The sequence below is a fragment of the Polyodon spathula genome, chromosome 9 (assembly GCF_017654505.1).
Source record: "Polyodon spathula isolate WHYD16114869_AA chromosome 9, ASM1765450v1, whole genome shotgun sequence".
NCBI classification, from domain to species: domain Eukaryota; kingdom Metazoa; phylum Chordata; class Actinopteri; order Acipenseriformes; family Polyodontidae; genus Polyodon; species Polyodon spathula.
The window spans coordinates 3,949,415-3,968,765 of NC_054542.1; the positions used below are offsets into that span (position 1 = coordinate 3,949,415).

Here is a 19,351-nt window from a genome sequence, read left to right on the forward strand (position 1 = left end):
ACTATTAGATGGAACCTTAATAAAGGCTTTCAATGTGTTCGGCTTTTAGACACCTTTCCAGAGAGTTACCAGATGCTTTAATGCTAATTTCTCTTGGCATAGCTTTAAATTGGTATGGTCAAGGCCTCCAGGCTGTTTTTCTTTTTCATAAAAATGTATTTCCCCATTGATAGCTAATACAAAAATGTATATACTGGTACAGTACATTCACTTGCATTACATATCCTGATGTATATGACAGAATGATTCATTGACATATTTTTGTATTAAAATCGATCCAAGCCTTTTGTATCACACAATGACAAGTGTTTTACACATTTAGTAGAAACAGAAATCCTGAATTTATTCATGCTTATGCACCACATTATCACTCATCTAGTATCACCATTTTTGAAAAGTGCAAAACTAAAACTGAACATTTCTCCCAGGAAAAATAACCACCCACACACATGAAAAATGCAGCACACACACACACACTTCAGCATGTCATTGATTTTAGCAAAAACAAATGGTTTTAATACAACGTTAGCTGTTATTAATCCAGCTATAGTGAAAGCCCTACAAGGTAAAATGTATGTTTTTTCACTCATGGGATAAAAAAAAAGCCAATTAGCAAATGAAAGAATAAAGAGGTCTGCTGCAGATCACTGTATTTGGCATCAGCAAAAAAATTACAATTCAAGACCATCTTTTTGTATTATAAAATGTGTGTCCATATCAAAAGCTATATTAAACGCTTACATGATACACCAATCCTAAAAAACAAAAAATAAAAACAGATATCTCACATTTAAAATGTAATAAATAAAATACACATGTAAAAAAAAATTTTTTTGCAAAAAGCGAATACTATACAAGTTTAAATACATGCCAGTTGAATTTCGATTTGCACCCACATCAGCAGATGTTCATTTATAATGGTCCTATCTCTTCTCCCTCCAAGAACCAGTTTTATTTTTCTGTGGCATGAAAGATAAGGCTGACCTTTCTTGGTTCGCAGTCCACTTAATAATTGCACTTCATTAAGGCATGTTCAGCTGAATGACTCTTTGTTGTATTCAAATGTTGTCCCAGAGTTGCTGGTGCTGTTACTGAGTTTGTGTAAGGTCTTGGAGATTTCTTTTGGCCCACAGCAAAATACACCTACATTTTTCCTGTAAATTAAAATAAAACAAATTAATACACACACAATGGAAAAATCATACAAAACAAAATATATATATATATATATATATATATATATATATATATATATATATATATATATATATATATATATATATATATACATACATACACACACACACACACACACACACACACACACATATATATATATATATATATATATATATATATATATATATATATATATATATATATATATATATAATATATATATATAAATTACCTCAACAAGTCGCACAATTTGTTGATGGACTCCACCTGTGTAAGAAATTAGTGGATCACCTGCTTCAAATTAATCTGTGAGGATAAATACCGCTCTCTCTCTGTATGGCCCCACAGTATGGTAGAGACTTTCAAAAGAAAGAATCAAAATAAAGATGAAAGAGCACTCTAAGAAGTCAGCGATGTGATTATAGAGATGCACAAATCTGGGGAAGGGTGCAAAACCATTTCAAAGGCATTGAACATCCCTCGGAGCTCAGTTCAGTCTATCATACAGAAGAGGGAAAAATACGAAACTACCACCACACTGCCTAGATCAGGCCGCCCCTCTAAACTTAGTTGCCAGACAAGAAGGGCACTTCTTAGGGAAGCTACTGTGAAGCCAACTGCGACTCTGAATGAGTTACAGAAGTCAGTGGCTGAGATGGAAGACGATGTTCATGTATCAACAATCTCCAAGGCATTCCACAAAAAGGGCATTTATGGGAGAGTGGCAAGGAAGAAGCCCTGGCTGAAAAAAAAACATATCCTTGCCCGCAAGGAGTTTGCAAAACGTCACCTAGAAGATACTGCAGAACGTACTGTGGTCTGATGAGACTAAAGTGGAATCTTTTGGCCAGAACGCTAAGCGGTATGTGTGTCGCAAATCAAACACTGCACACCAGCCAGGTAACACCATCCCCACCGTAAAGTATGGCAGTGGTAGCATCATGTTATGGGGATGCTTTTCAGCAGCAACGACTGGCAATATTGTCAGGATTGATGGGAGGATGAATGGCGCACAATACAGAGAAATCCTTGATAAAAACCTGCGCTCCTCTGCCAAAAAACTCAAACTGTGGAAGAAGTTTGTCTTTCAACAGGACTATGATCCAAAGCACACTACCAGAGCAACACTAGAGTGGCTTAAATAGATGTCCTTGAGTGGCCTAGTCAAAGTCCTGACCTTAATCCCATCGAAAGTCTGTGGCAAGACCTCAAAATTGCTGTCTATCACAGTTCCCCAACTACCTTGATATGGCTTGAGCAATTTTGCAAGGAGGAATGGGCAAATATTGCTTCATAGAGACTTATTCGAAGAGACTACTGGCTGTAATAGCTGCCAGAGGTGGTTCAACCAAGTATTGACCCAGGGGGATGAATACTTAAATGATGACATTTCAGTCTTTTAATTTTTATTAATTTATTGTTTAATATTTTCTTTCTTTTTGGGGGTGACTGTAAAGAAGAATGTGTGGCTCACAAATAAAAATTCCCAATCTAATGCATCAAAATCCCAGGCTGTGAGACTCTTAAATGTGAAAAAAGGGATGGGGGCTGAATATTTTAAGGCACTGTATATGTCACATAACCACCTAAATGAAATATTTCCTCATAATGCACAGCAGACCATATATAAATCAACATGACCGATTTAAAAAACAAACAAACAAAAAAAAAACACTTATACTTTGACAGTCTCTCTACTTACTGTCTATTGCACTTTGAGATTTCTTCAAAAAGAAGTTTCCATCGAGGTCTTCCTATGATAAGCCTCGAGTTCAGTGCCCGATACCTCTCACCAATGAGATTCTACAGCAAAAAAAAACAAACATCAAAAGGAAGTAGATGCTTTATTTTACTTACAGTAGAACTGCAAAACAAATGCTAGAAGAGAAAGATTGTGAAATGTAAATCAAGTTTCTTTGTTGACAGCATTGCCTATATTTACTAAAAGCTTAGGATCCAACTAATCTCTGCTAGGTATTGTTTTAAGGCCTCTTACTTATAAAGCAATTGAGTATGACTAAAGATCCATGGAACTTATAATGGAACTTGACTTGAGAGAATCCTACTGTTGTACTCCACATATTGAAGACAAGGGGCCCAATTTCCATCTGTACCAGTTCAATGTTTGCCTACATTATTTTGAAATGTGTCACTTTTTGCTAGGTTCAAGGAGAAACCCTCTTCTACAATGACCTTGTTCCAGTGGGAGTTGTGACTCTGTGCAAAACTTGAACTGTCTGAAATGTATTGGTTTGAAAGAACTCCTATCAGCATGACCAACAGAAGGATGATAAGAGAGAGGCTGCAAAGTTGTTCCTGCAGAGGCAGCATTGTCTACAATGGGACTGAACTGAAAAGGGGACATGTTCTTAATAGCTGTGACAGCACGACAGCCTAACCTTGAGAGTTCCCCATTATCTCAAGTACAATGAGACACGAGTACAAATCAATTTGTAGACAAAGTCCAGTTACAGAGAACTCCTCCTATGATGAACAGTACTGTGCCCACTGCATTTCTCTGTTTCAACATCCCGTACCATATTCACCACCTGTTTTTTTTTTTTTTTTTTTTTTTTTTTTTAAAGGAAGTATCTTGTAGGTTTTTTTTTTTGCAATCCACATAAAAACTACTTTCTTGTTGGAGGAAAACACAAGGTTTTATTCTACATTGTATCTTAACTAGCTATTTGTGGTTTGATGAACAACTGCTAAAAACAGGATTTATTTTCATTCTCTAGAGTCAGTATTCCAATGGCTATATTATACTAATAGCACAGTACTGGTTAGTATTTAACCTATTGTAGCTAGACAGCCGCTTCCCCTCTGCTGTGTGCACTGAACAGATGGGGAAGGCAGACTCTTACAATTACATAGACACACACTAAAACCAGATACCCCCTTGAAATCAGGTGAATAATCTGGACCAGTTAAACCACTCTAACAGCTATTACTCAGGCAACAAGACACTAACATTACTGTAGAGGATTGATTGCCCGATGTGTATTTTTAATAACTAGCAAGGGATGGTTTATATGTATACAGTATTTGTAATATAAATAAAAACCAGTATAAAAGACAAAGACTGTTTTTAAAGACTTCCTTTAGAGTCCTGCAAAATTTGGCAAGAATAAGTGAAAGAATGGGAACTCAATTATGTTTCTAAGTTCTAAGGAACAACCTGACTATGTTGTTTTCCTCATCTGTAACTGGCTTTCTCATCATCCAAATGGGCTCCATACCTGTATCCCATCTGTACGACTGAGGTACAGCTTGATGTTTAAATAGTCTGGACGATTCTCCTGCCAAAGCTGAGAGGAGAGAAAAAAAAAACGGAGATGTAACCCTTGAATGTGAGGTAGGCAACAACATTAGACAGGACTCTCGTCTAGGAGAGTTCTGACCTTTCAACTTAAGCCCCTTTCACACTGGCATGATCTACCCAGGTTGGGTACGTGATTTCATACTGCTTTTGATAAAGCAGGGTTGACTTGCTACCAGACAAGTAAACAATACACATATCAACGCCCCGGAAGCAGCCTGTTACAGACGCTTCCATCCAAGCTTCTCTGGACTGAACCGTCGGCCCAAACGTTTCTTCATCCCTGCTGCAATCTGTCTCATGGTATGTCTCAAGCAACTAAAATATGGTTAAACAAAAACGTTCTTTGCGGAAGTAAACCTTCACGCAGGCGTGGCTATTTGTTATTTCGTCGGCATATGAACGGCCATCATGCATTTTGTCTCGCTCCACCCGGGTCAAAGCGCGTCAGCCTGGGTACGACCCAGGTACGTGGTCTCACACTACGCAGGACTGTGACCTGGGTAGCCAGAACCTGGGTCTGGAAGTGCAAGTGTGACAGGAGCTTTACAGCAGCACACATTCTGAGTGTAATGGACTCTGCAGAGGACTTTCTGCAACGACAGACAGCTTTTCTCCCTCTCCCTCTCCCTGTGCTGACAATGCAATGCTAAACATTATCCTATACTAGCACAGACAAGACATACATCTGTGGGATTAAAGCATTATAAATCATCCCTGACCAGGTTGCTTAACTGGAGGACTGCTCTGACTTTTGGAGACACCTTTACTTTGTCTTATAAAATGTCTAAGTAGACAGACACATGTTTCAGCTAGTGCCTTCTACAGTGCACTCATTAACAACTGTATGGTAGTGTTTTTGTATCAGTGAGGAAGTGGTAGTCCCTCCCTGTGTAAACACCCTTCACTGTGATTAGTCTGCATATGGTGGGTGATCAGTAATGAGGTAAGGAAGAAGTACTCCCTTGAAATAATTAAATTTTATTCTTGTTGTTAAATGTGTTCTGGAAAAACGTTGCTCCTTTGATGTTGTCCAGCAGTGTACTTCTAAGAAAAACTGCTACAGTAATTACAGCACTAACCCACCAGGTGGCGATATACCTTAAACCCTATTATAATGAAAGATTTAAAACATTATAGGGTACATTAATTTACACATAATATCCATGAGGGAAAGACCTCCCACCTACAATAGTCTGGAATCAAATGGCTCTTTATACCTTGACCCTTTTTGCCACTCCAAGCACAGTGTTAATGGATCAATTCTTAATGAAACGCAATCAAAGTCAAACTGGTAGTAGACATACTGCAAGACCGATCACTTAGTTTCAATAAACTAGAGTGCCTTCTATCTCCTGGGTATACAAAGTAATCTACAAAATTTCACACACAATATTGTGAAGAGGATCTATAAAATGTTATATATATATATATATATTCATATATATATATATATATATATATATGTGACAATATTTCAGACATGTGTATATATATCATATATATATATATATATATTCAGGACATGCCGATGTGTAGCGATACTGATTTGCTTAGGAAATGATAAACCCATATTAAAATAATTAACTCTAGCTATACATGTTATGGCCTGTGACAAAAAACTCTGAAGTGTATTGTTGCTGTGGAAGGAATTACTACATCTATCACAGAAGACAAAGTGGCTGAGATCACTGCAGGTCACTTAAGGTGAATACTGTTTTATGGCTACAATTTCCTCTTTAATTTTACATTAATTGCAGCAGACACAATACTCTAATTACACAATTCTGAAGATTTTCAAATGTGTCTGCATTATTTTAGTATTCCAAGTGGCAAAATCCTGCTTGTAAATTCTCAGTCTTTGTGAGTTCATTGCTTGATATAATTATTTAGAAATAAAAATGAATACATTTAAAAAGTCAGTCACTGATCTAAATGTTCACTTCTTAAATAACTTCATAGTACCAACAATTGCAGATGTTTTTTTTTCTGAATTAATTGTTGTGATGATTTTAACAATTTTGACACAGGTCACAAATCGCTGTCTGTTATCAAAGACTCACAGAAAAAGAGACCTTCAAATACCTTCTGATGCAGAGCACACAGCAGATCAGCAAACCAGTAGAAGGACTGGATTTCCCTGCAAACCCAGACAAAATATAGCCTCCTGAGTTTAAAATGCCTCCATTCATCTCTGGAAGAAAAAAAAAAGACAAAATGTCAGGGTCCTTAAATATTACTGTACTGGTATTCATTATTATTCTGGGAAAGTTTTATTTTTTGTAAACTTTACATGTGTATTATTTGTATTAGGTTCATATGCTTTAGGGTTGTATGACCAACTTAATTACTACCACTTTACCAGGGCGACAGACAATGGTTTTCCTTACAACACTTAAATCTTTGGAAAATTGATATTTCAACATGAAGGGCATTTTTTTTTTTATAAGACTTACAGTAGTGCGTGAAGTACAGAAGCAAAAGGGGTGACTCCTATACCGCCAGCGACACACAGGCTGACTTCATAGTTAAAGACTTCTTCAGATGGACTCCCAAACGGCCCATCTACATACAGCCTAGGAAAACCACAGAAGCATGTTGTTAAAATGGTGAACTGCCTGGAGTCACTGGCAGGTCAAGAATTGGAGGCACAGGAAATGGAACCTGTAGAACAATGGAATTACCAGAACCTATGGGAGCAGGTATTTGCTGCATGAAATATTGGCTTGAATTTTGACAATAAAGACAACAGTGCTTAAAGGACTGCACTTTCGACTTTTGAAGATGAAGTGAACAACTAAAGATTAGATTTTTGTCAGGTTGCACACCCGGGCCTAAAAATCTCTAAATTAATAAAGTGCTTTGGTGTCTGAATTTTTTCATCAAAATGGTTAATCTATTGCTTTTACCAATTCCACAGAGCTGTTTCTGTGGCATGGTTGAATACTTACTGCAAATTGCAAAAAGTATACATTTTAATAAAGTGTATTTGTTTCTTGTATTCGACTTATTTACTTACTTACCTGTTGCTACTTATTCAAAGTGATTGGGCTCAAAGCTAATACAAAATCCAAGGTATCGATGAAAATGGTAAGCATGAATAGGGTATAGCAACTGGAAAAAAGTTTTTAGGACAGAATGGAGTGCATAGTATCCCAGTAACCCTTTGCTGCTAAGACAAAGATGACATTTGTGAAGAATGAAACTCAGTTTACCTATAGAAAATGCTTAGTCATAAACATGGAAAAAAAATGTTAGTTACAATGTGATTTGTCTTTCTTTATCTTCTTATTTTTGACTTAGTTTTTTATTTTTTACATCATTCAACACAGTGAATTCAAAAGTGTACATTTATAAAATTGTACTTTTCTAATAACCTACTTTTCTAATGTTATAAGAAGCTGCACATATATAATACAGTAATATAACAAACTAAATAGCAAATACAGATGTTCAGAACTGTTAAAGTAATACAATACTGTAATTACTGTAACTACAATTAGTTCAATCTGATAACTGCATTTCACTCCACTTAGTCAACACTGCTAAACATTCTCATACTGCAGGTCAGCTGACATATCTTAGACAAAATAAACACCAGATTGCCGTCCTCAGTGCTGGAATGGAATGTGAGGTCTTAGGAAAGTCGTCATTTTCTTTCTGTTATTCAATTAACAATGTGCTTCTCCACTCTTACAGTGGGAAGAGGCACGTTACTACTTGAATAGCAAACAGGCATATTACAATCTACAGAAATGACTATGAAACATCTCCATCCACCTTATGCCGAAAGCAATGGCGGTTTGAGTAACCACCATTTAGTTTTATTGTAGGAAATCCTATTCTAATTAATGATACCCAATACCACCTTAAAAGGGAAGGATGATATCATATTGCGACTCCAGGTAGCAATGGAATTTCTTATGTATTACACTATTCTGTGGTGCGTCCAGGAGCTGTAGGTTATGAATACTTGATGCCACGGTGGTTGTTCCTCTCTATTTTTAAGTGCAGTGTCTCATTTACTCTGAAATTAAGTAAAGTTGATTTTGCTGCACTTCACCAGCATCAACCAAATACACAAACATCCTACAAACATACATTTAACCTTACTGACAATTTATCAAATTACATTTGTTCTAAATACAAAAAGGGTACCACTTAATAAAACTCTAAAAAAAATAAAAGATAATACTATATTAAACATACAGTGTGTGTATTTAAATGATTGTGCAAGAACACAGACCTCCAATCATCCACATTCTGTGAAATAGCATCTCAACCATCTAGAGGCCAAAATAAATACCGATACCAAGTTGCACCACAATTTAATTAACAGTCTTGATGATACTGCTGAAAAAAGACGGCTATACATGGTATTATTGTTATTATTATTTATTTAGCAGATGCCTTTATCCAAGGCGACTTGCAGACACTAGGGTGTGTGAAGTATGCATCAGCTGCACAGTCACTTACAACAACATCTCACCCAAAAGATGAAGCACAAGGTTAAATAACTTGCTCAATGTCACACAGCGAGTAAGTGAGGGTGCTGGGATTTGAACCGGGGACCTCCTGGTTATGAGCCCCTTTTCTTTAACCACTGGACCACACAGCCTCCAGAGATGGAGGTATAATCTGAAGCCAGTTATTGGTAGGGAAATTGATCTACCTTTCAGCAGGGCAGTTTTTCAGCACTGGTGGAATCTGTCAGGGAAGCACAGATTGCTGGTTGTTGATAAAGCTGTGTCTCCCAGCAAAGGGAATAAAGTAAGACAACTGCTGACATGCAGCTCAGGCAGAGTTCCAGTTTCGGCTTCAAATTACTGCTGCCGACTACAAAAGCTTGGCTATCGTGCTCCCCAACACAGCTAAACATTGCCCTGGGTGCGTCTGTCATTTTCTGTTAGACATCAAATGCAAGACAAAAGAGGAGAAAGGAAAGGCTGTGAATTGAAATTTTGAAAGAGCGCTTTTGTTTTGTCTTGGATCATTCAAAATGTGTCAGAGGTTAAGTATTTGCATAGCAGGACAGTTGGTAGGACTGTTTTCTACTGAATTTAGAAAATTCTAAAATACACTCACTGCTGTGAAAACCTATTTTGTTTCAAGCTCTAATGCTGGTTCTAAGGCTACGTTACAGAATAAACATTACAGTTTTAGGACGATACTGTGTACAACAAACCCAACTTCGGTTTTGCTTAAATTTGGGATGTCCATGGTGCTTGATGGAAAAATAAAACAGATTCAGTCACCAGGTACAACTGTGATGACAAAATTGCAAAAAAACTAAACAAAAAACTTAGTTATAATTCTGTTGGAAGTAAAGATGAATTACCAGCTGAAGCCATTTTATGAAGTACGAGTCAAGTTCAGTCAATCGCAGAACTGGAGTTTCATGTGTCAAAGTATCAAACTTCTGTACTGTACTTATGGTTTAGTCCAACCGTTGAGTATTTAAAAGATAAAGAGGCCTGGCCGTGTACGGAGGAGTTGCACTTCAAATTCCATCTTGGGAACATGCCATAATTCAGGATGTTATGAGTGACAGGTTTGACTGATGGGATACAGCAGTGCCCTGCAGGCTAACATTCCCTCTCTGCAGCATTACATAAATATGCCTGGATTGCTAACCTTTTGTAAGACTGACTGACTTGAAATATTAGCCCTGAAGCGAGGACATTCATACTGTAAATATGAGGCACTACTGCAATACTGCACCCAAACTGACAAAGAAAATGCAGATCACTGGCGAGAACTCCGACCAGGGTATTCAGTGCATAGTTTGTGCAGAAACTTTGTTAACATTGTAAAAGATATTTCTTAAAAATTATCTCCCACTCACCCCCAGCTGAGCGGTCCATAAGATTGCAATGGACAGGAGGAAAGTGCCAGAGAACACATGCCAAAAATATGAGCGATTGTTTTAAATTGAAGTGCTTGAAATGGTAAAAGTTTCATTACAAGACTCATATTACTCTTCAGCAGGTGTAGTAGTGGCACATATCCATCACATGGTGTACCCACAAAAACAGGATCTCATAGAACCAGATTCACAACTTAGCACAATCTCTGCTAAAAATAGGTTTTCTTCATCTTCATCAGATTTGTTTGAAGTTTCTAGGGAGCACAGGAATGCCTTGAATCTGATAATTCAAGTACTGACAGAATAAAAAAAAAATAATAATAATCTGTGTAGTAGTTTGGTGTAGTGAAACTGAATCCATTCTCATTTTACTCAGAACCGCAGTAAAAAGGTGTGAATTATTAAATACAGTTCAACATTGGTTAATGCTAGAAGTGGATAACCCTACAAATGAATATATTACATCAAACCCAGAATGCACAGTCACCAGTCGTAAATTACATTAGGCAGTATTTTTACTGGACTTACGTGGGATATCGTCTTTGCTGGACAATAGGCAGGATCTCAGAGTCCGGGCTCGATTTTGAAAGCAACAGCTCCTTAAATTGTCCTGTGAAAATTATAACACAAATAAATAAATAAATAAAGCCTATAATGGCAGTCATAACCAATATAAGGATATCGAACACTATTAATGCACCTTCTGGTCATACAGTAGCTTTTAGAGTTCATATGTAAAACAGAAAGCACAACCTGCAGCCCCTTTGAGGTGTAATTGCTTACGGTCATGCTAAGTGCTCGATTCCCCCCCAGGGGAAATAAAAGGGGCCTCTGCTAAAACAGTATAACCAACAGCGCAGCTGGCTTGTCTGGACCAGCAGCATGTCTAGAAATAGTCAAATGTAAGGCACGCTTGCTTTTGTAAGAGTTCATAAACAGCTATGTCACATGTATAAAACAAGACAGTCAGTTTCCCTTGCCAGGAAACCAAAGCAATGACACAAAACTACAAATAATTTACCAACCAATAAACAGGTCAACTCGGGGGAGTAGTGGACTCACAACCTAATAAGGGGACTTCTCTGTAACAGGGCAGACTGGAGGCAAATACATTGTAATGTTAAGAAAGCACTTTTTAAGCACTTTTTATTAAACAGTTATAAATGAATGGAACAGCCTACCAGGGGAACATTTATTTAAAAAAATAAATAAATAAACAAATTGCCCAATTAAATTAGATCCCCCTCCGTCGAGATGAAAGGAATGTTAACAAGGGACAAGCCTTGATGGGCCGAACGGCCTGTTCTCGTTCCCAAACTGTTCTTATGTTCTTATTTACACAGCAAAGCTATTTTAGGAGGCACTGCTAAAATGTGTAAGTGCTAAACATGGGCCTGTTCATTACAATTCATGAAACAGTATACCGGTACTCATGCAGCAGTTCTGTTTGGCACACCCTCAGCATGGAATGTTTATGATGTCATTCAAGTCACCAGGGAACATAATATGCCTTAACAGGCGTTCCTTTGAATGTCAAAGCAAGATAATGCAGCCAAAGAAAACTGTATATATACATAAAACGTACAGGCAATTAAGAAGGTGAGAGTTTATTTATTGTACTCCCAACATCCAAATGCTCCTGCTTTATACATTTTCTAAAGGTTAAACTCCAAGCCTCTTTAATGAGTTTGGTTAATATAGGGCTGAATGTTTGTAATGCTCAGAACTCTGAAACCTGAAATCAGAGTTGCATGCATCGAATGCTGGAGAGAAAAATGGTACAGCTTATGCAAAGGTAAGACCGTTTAAAAGCACAACATTACAAAGTCATTTTCAACTACCTACCTGCTACTAGTATACCATTAACAGTATTTTATTCCTGTTACAATTTGTCTGTGAACTGGTTTCTACATCGTACCAAGACACTCAAGAACTGGCTTTGTAAATTTCAAAATATCACTATTTCCAATGGGAAAACGGGCAAATGTGTGTCTTTTTGTTCACATAAAGTATTTACAGTATAATCGTAAATCTCGAAAAACTACTCACTTCTAAATCTTTTGTAGTCATTTTTGTATTACTTTAGTATAAATACATGTTAATTTGGATTCATATGTTGTTTTTTCTGACTTTATGTGAACAAAGACAGAAAAGCGCACATTTTCTCATTGGAAATAGTTATATTTTGAAATTTACCTGTCCTGGTCACAAAAGCAAAGTTTGTGGGGAATAATAGCCATTTTCTATACTTTTGAGGCATAAGCAATTAGGAAATAACACTTACTACCCAGGAACAAAAATTGTGTTACATAGTGTTATTCAACTACATGTAGATGACCAGAGGCCATTGAAACACACAGGGGTGTGTTTCTAGATGCCAAGGGTTAGCGGTGGTGAAGAATTGTAAAAGCTGAACATTCACTGGCTCTATGTCACTACTATTCCAGGTGTTCCAATGAAGTGGCCAAGTATGCACTACTATGAACAGATATGTGATAAATATAGCAAAGAAAGAAAGAGTGGGGCAGGGCTAGATGAAGTAGAGTGTCCTATTCATAAGCAGTGCCTTTTAAACCTGTTTTACTGTGAATAAAATTACTTTTAAAACAGTATGCGTAAAATAAACAGCTTTATGTGAAAATAAATTGAACCTGATGCGCCTGACAGGAGTTAAATAAACGCATCGCTAAGGGTTAAACACGTTCATGACCTTTCAACAGCACTTCTACAAAACAACTCACAACTCATCTGTCACCTTGTATTACAGTTGTGGCCATTCTCCAATTAGATACTTGAGTGTTAACTGGGGAGTGGCTAGATGTATATAAGGAAGGAGAAATCCTTTGTCTGGTAGGAGAGTTTGGGTTGAGTGTTTGTTTGTTGTAATGGGATAGTGATAATGATAGTGATGGTGAAGGTGAATGCGAAGCCTCTTTTGTTTAAACCTTTTATTTTGGCCCTCGTGCCGTGTTTATTTTGTTCGTGTTTTTGTTTTGTTAAAATAGACGTGCGCACCAGCGTTTAAACTGCGGATTTCTGTCTCTGACGCTACCCTTTCACACCGTGTCTGTTTCTTTTGTTTGTTTTTCAGACACCCAGGGACAAGCATTAATGTTTGTTGTAATATTGTTCCATTTAACCAAAAAAAAAAAAAAAAAAAAAAAAAAACAACAACAACAACACAGAATTGAATTATACATGGTTTAATTAATAAAACTCAGGGGAAGGGACTCATTCCCTAATGAAAAGAAGGAAAAGTCTTTCCCACAGAGCTGTGTAACAGACTGTGTTTTCGTGTCACGAACAGATGTGAGGTGCTGAAATCATTTTATAAACCCCCCCCCCCCCCCCCCCCCCCGCAGGGCTTTAAAGCCTCCAAGTCTAGATTGGTTCATGGTGCTTTTTAAAAAGAATTAACATCATCTGGCTACCCAATGCCTGTTGTACTTAAACTGTTTATAAAATGGCCTATATTCCCCATCCAAGACTGTTTTGGCATAGACTTCACGTTATTGCACATTTTTTCTTGAATGTGATTTTTAACTGGGGAGTGCCCGTTTGTGAACTAGAAAAATCTTTAGAACTTACTCGTCCAGTCTCCAAGCACTCGAAGATGGACCCCGAAGGTTGCTCTCTTTTCAGTCGGACACTATAATACAAAACATTCCACAGTTAATGTATCCAGCACTTAATATCTTGATAAAAACATGCTACATACATACATACACACACACACACACACACATGTTCAAACATACAGTTGGATTCAATTCTGCTTTAAAATCAACCCTGAAAAATAACCCTAAAAGAAACCAATTTTTGTATGGCTTTTCCAGACACAAACTTTGTACATATTCCTAATATATAAATGTCTTACCCGTTTAATATCCTTTTACATGTTGTACATGATTCTCTGTTTATTTTGCATAAGTTATTCACTTATTAACTACTCCAGCAAAAAACACTTCTGAAAAGAAAAGGAAACATATAACTGTTGCACTTGAAGCCCAGCGGTAAAGCATTGTGCAAAGAAACCAGTACAACTGATACACTAATATGCTTTTCCATTTAGCCGTGAGGAGACTTTTTAGAAGCACTTTTACTGGAATAGTTAGTAAAAATAATAAATGAGCAAAGAAAATATATAGGACCACACACACACATAGGATATTAAATAGGTGAGATATTAGGGAAAAGTAGATGTGAAGATGATATTAATTACTGTTATTAAAAAAAAAAACAATTAAATTAAAACTAAAAAACAATGTTAGTGTTACAAAATAAAAAAAACAGAGTTCTGAAGAAAACTGGAAATATATAAAACTTGGCTGTTTGTTTCTGGTTTTGTAAAATGAACAAGTGTTTTACCACTTTCAAAAAACAGGGAGTTAATTAAAGACTGGAGGAAACACTTTGAAAATATGGCCTGTGCAGTTTGGGCTGGCTGCTCAAATTGTGAAATGAAATATGTTATAAGGCCTTACACATGACAAATTAAATCATTTCAAATATGAAGATTGTACTTAATATTATTATTATAATTATATAATATTATTATTATTATTATTATTATTATTATTATTATTATTATTATTATTAATAAACATTTTTATTGTAGTTTTTTTTTTAATAACTTTAGAACTATGCTGTATTATGTTCAATGTACAGGACGACATCTACACACAGGATAAGATGTAGTGGAATTTTGACATTTATCAGTTGGTGATCCACAAATGAAGTTCACAGCTTTTGCAACGCCACCTTTAAAATCAGACCTGTATGATAACATTCCCCGCTTACAAACATGACACCTCAGAACAGATGAGCAGAGCTGTAATTTGAGGTCATCCGCAGACTTCTACAGAGTGTTTGAGGAAAAGCAGACTCCTCCAGCGAGCAGTATGACAGCCTGCCAACAGGAAGCAAGGAAATACAGGCTTTTCCTGAAAAGCTGGACCTCTTGGGAAGAGCAAGAGAGACTGCAAGTGGTACATCACCTGGATAGTTCTTTTTTGGATGAAGCAAACGGCTAAGAATTCCAAACCAGTGGACAGTTGAATTTGATATTCCAACAGTGATAATAAATATCTTATACAGATCCCTGCCAGAATAACCTTAACACCCCAGTTTCAGGAAAGACTTTAGCTGTGTTTGGTGTAGTCTGTACATTAATGAGAAAAGAACATGTGCACGGTTTAGCTTTGGCTTGACCCAACATCACTGTCTTTTATGCCTGAAGACTCCTAGACATTTGTTTTGCAAGATGTCCAATACACAACAACAGCGAGACGAAGGGGATTTACTTCCAGGAGTCTAAAAATGGTTTTCATTCCAACTGAGCTCTCAGTTACTTAACTAGACCCTTCACTGAAATTATAATTTCATACAACTTGAATTATTTTCAGCTCTTAAACAGTTGCAGAGTTCAAGTTACTGTGCAACTACTGCATCTGCACATAGAAATGCTGAAGACATCTGATGAGAGAAAGGATCGATGCTGTAAATCTCCCTCCCGATTAGAAAGGGCGCTGCCTCCTAGAGCTGCCACCTCGGTGGTAGGTGGAAACCGGAAGGTGACCATATTAGGAGGGGCGCGTAGCTGCAAGTACTCAGGACGATTCCATTGCAGTCAGCTGCGGGGCAGCCCTCTATTAGGGAAACCATGGCGACGCGGTGACTGCGGGGAGGAGTTTGCTGGGTACAAAGGGGAGCAGCTACGTCAAAACCTCCGGCTTGCGCTGAGAATGAAAACAGACGGCCGGAGCCTGTATTGATTTGTTTGTTTGGGGATTATGTGTGTTTTGTGTTGCAGAGGAGGAGCCACGGACAGGCAAAATACAGAGCACGCCCCTGCACAGCACAGCACAGCACAGCACAGCACAGCACCGCACCACTCACGGCACCACGCTTCTCAGGACCAAGAGCACTGCGTGCACGGAGAACATGGGGACGGACAAAGTCCTGTCTTGTTTACTTTTTATTTCAATTAAGAGAGCTGCCGTGTACCCCCCAATACCATCACTGGTAAAGGGATGGACTTATTTGTGTTTTTATTCTTTGTTATAATTTTTGTTATTATTAAAAACACGCAGACTGTTTTTGGGAGAAAGATTGTGTGGACCTGATTCATTCACTGCACCTGACCACAACATCTCAGCTAGGTAACTTGAAACTGAGGGTCTTTATGTACCTTGTCAGTGGGAATATACAATACAACCAGGGTCCCTAAATGTGTACTAGGTTTGAGTTCATGGAGGTGGATGCATATTTTCCAAGCCTAAGGAAACAATTAAACTCTTGACATGTCAATGTTAACACACTTCCCTTGTTTCCTTGTTGCAGAGGCTCTGCAGTACTGGAGGAACTTTCATGTAATCCTGTCAGTGGCACCAAGGACCATGCACACTATTCATAATTTCTAACTCATTTCTTTTTTCCTAATATTAAAAGTTATTGAGTTCTATAGTTGTTTTAGCTAATATTGTTATTAACTGGTTGGAAAATTCAATTCATAGTTGAATAAAAGGTAACCTACAACAACTAAAGTCTTTTAACTTGTTATTTTTTTTGTTCGTTTGTTTTTTTACATTTATATTGTGACCATCAATCAAAACACAATATAATTTATTTATTTAGTTGCTTAATTATGTTATTTATTAACCATGTTTGTTTATTTACATTTTTAACACATTCTATTAAAAGTTGTCCATGAGAGCCATAAATACAATTCAGTGTTAATTGACAAAGCATGCAGTGTTATAAAGTACAAATGTTGAGTATATAACAATAAAGATAAAAGACAAGGACTTACCACTGTAAGAGTGAATGGATGACTCTCAAAGGTTGATATACTTGAACACTGTAAAACTACGTACTAAGAAAAGAATTATGGGGAAAAAAAATAAGTTTCTCAAATCAAAGTAACAATCAATTGCCTTGTTTACATTCATGAAAAACAGCAAAATAAGCCGGAAAAAGAAATATTACATTACATTGTTATTATATAAAAGATATACGGATGACTAAAGTAAAAGTCTTTGCTTATTTGCTTTTAGATATCAGTGTAGTATTACCCTCACCTGGCCGGGCCGGGCCGTGAAGTCTTTCTTTACCATGCGCACCTCGATGACATCACAGGGGAGGCTAGTCACAGACACAATGGTGACTGGTCGACTATTTCGAAAGTACCTGTAAAGTCTTTCTGCACAGTAAAGGCAAAGAGGGCCAGACACCCACAGCCAAGTCTGTTACAGATGCAAAAAAAAACGGGAAAATCAATCATTCTACTGTAGCTAGGCAGGATTTTTTTTTTTTTTTTAAGCAATCAAAAATAGAAATGCATTTATCAATGGTCAAAAAAGAGTGAAACATCAATACAGGCTATTCAGTTCAGTACTGTCAGGTAAGTTGTACATGCTGTAAATCTTAAAGATCATAAAATCAGAGTTACGAGCTAGCACAGCCTATTTACAACTGTGATGGCTGATACATAAGAAATAAGTTTCTTATGCTCACAGTTTAATTAGTTCTAGAAAAAACATGCTTTACTACTCCAACCTTTTTGAGGAAAAAAAAAAAGGAAACCATTCTGACAGCCAACACACAGTTTGCTGGAAATATCACAGATCATTTCAGCCAATCAGGTTTCCTGTAGTGGTCATTATCCCAAAGGTAGACGCCCTCGAAAAGCTAAAAAGGGGACTAATCTTGAAAATCACTTTAAGAACAGCAACATACATTTCAAGTAGCCTAAGCGATTACACCCAACATATAACAAAAACACACTTCAAATGTCTTCAAAACACACACAAAAAAAACATTTGCTTGTTTAGTAAAAGCATTAATATCCTCCACAGCAGTCATTACCAGCAGACAATGAACCTTAACCTTTGTTTTATATTAATGAAACAATAAGATACAGCCCTCTGGCCAACAGTGATGGACTTGAAAATGATGGGTCAAACAACCTCTTTATATTCCTAAAATGTCAAACTGGGTTGAATTTTGTAGGATCTATGTCCAGTGAATACAGTGCCCTTAGCTGATTATCCGCTTACAACTTGCAAATGCCTAAAAAAAAAGTCTTTATATACAGTGGATTGAAAAAGATAATCAGTAGAATTAAACCGCATTATTTCAACCTGTGCCGAGATACTGCCAAACACAGCCCTGACAAAAAATAGATTGGGGTGCCGCGGCCCACAGACATGGGTCAAGTTAATCACTTAGGAGGTTCAATTTGATTAAGAGACAGTGTTTCAGCAGGCCAAGCAGCAAGTCGTCCCTATGGTAAGAAGGCCCTTCTATATCTATTATACCAGCTCAGCCTGATTGCTCTGGGTGGATGGGGTATAGTCGTGGCATCACTCAGAACCTGTCAGGAAAGAACTGGAGCACAGCACACAGAGGTGTATCTGCCGTCATGACATTAATTTACAACTTCTTCTAGAACATGCTGCATATTCAATATGATCAATTAATCCAGGCAGGAGAACGCCAGAAAAAAAATAAAATATACATTATAAATAATTTGACCAGTATGCAGTTATGTCCAATATTATGATATTCTCAATACCTCGAGTTAAATAATGCTGTCAAGCTCTATAACAATTAGAAGAATAAATGGTCCTCTATCTAGCTATCTATCTATATATATATATATATATATATATATATATATATATATATATATATATATATATATATATATATATATATATATATATGCGCGCAAGTGTGAAGCACGGATGGCAGACAGACATGCATCTCTACTCTATATATCCTTACATTTTGATGTTCTGCCACCAGTGCAAGTATAACACATGTGAAATATTGACCTAACCATGTTTTAATACAATTAGACAAGCAGTTCTCTAGATATATCTAAAATGATGGGGGTGTGCATCTTCTGTAGTAAATTCAAATAAGTCATAAGGCTTCATAAACATACATGACAAAACAGCATTAGCACACATATTATGACGCTC

At 37.0% G+C, this 19,351-nt stretch overlaps 1 protein-coding gene across 1 annotated transcript; it reads right to left on the reverse strand.

Annotated features, from left to right (window-relative positions):
- Window positions 1-323: 323 nt before the first annotated feature.
- LOC121320349 (NADPH oxidase 4) lies at window positions 324-19,019 on the reverse strand. Its single transcript, XM_041258581.1, has 9 exons — window positions 17,444-19,019; window positions 17,176-17,238; window positions 13,953-14,013; window positions 10,893-10,974; window positions 6,955-7,074; window positions 6,584-6,692; window positions 4,419-4,487; window positions 2,882-2,982; window positions 324-1,154 (listed from the first exon to the last, which is right to left on the reverse strand). The coding sequence occupies exons 1-9, from the start codon at window positions 17,477-17,479 to the stop codon at window positions 1,034-1,036; spliced, it is 762 nt and encodes a 253-aa protein (XP_041114515.1). The 5' UTR covers window positions 17,480-19,019; the 3' UTR covers window positions 324-1,033.
- Window positions 19,020-19,351: the final 332 nt, after the last annotated feature.

Coding starts and splice junctions, on each gene's coding strand:
- LOC121320349 (XM_041258581.1), bottom strand. CDS start 17,479: ATGGTAAAGAAAGACTTCACGGCCCGGCCCGGCCAG. Junction 17,239..17,443: donor TCACGGCCCGGCCCGGCCAG/GTGAGGGTAATA, acceptor TTCTTTTCTTAG/TACGTAGTTTTACAGTGTTC. Junction 6,693..6,954: donor TCTGTACTTCACGCACTACT/GTAAGTCTTATA, acceptor TTTTTCTTCCAG/AGATGAATGGAGGCATTTTA.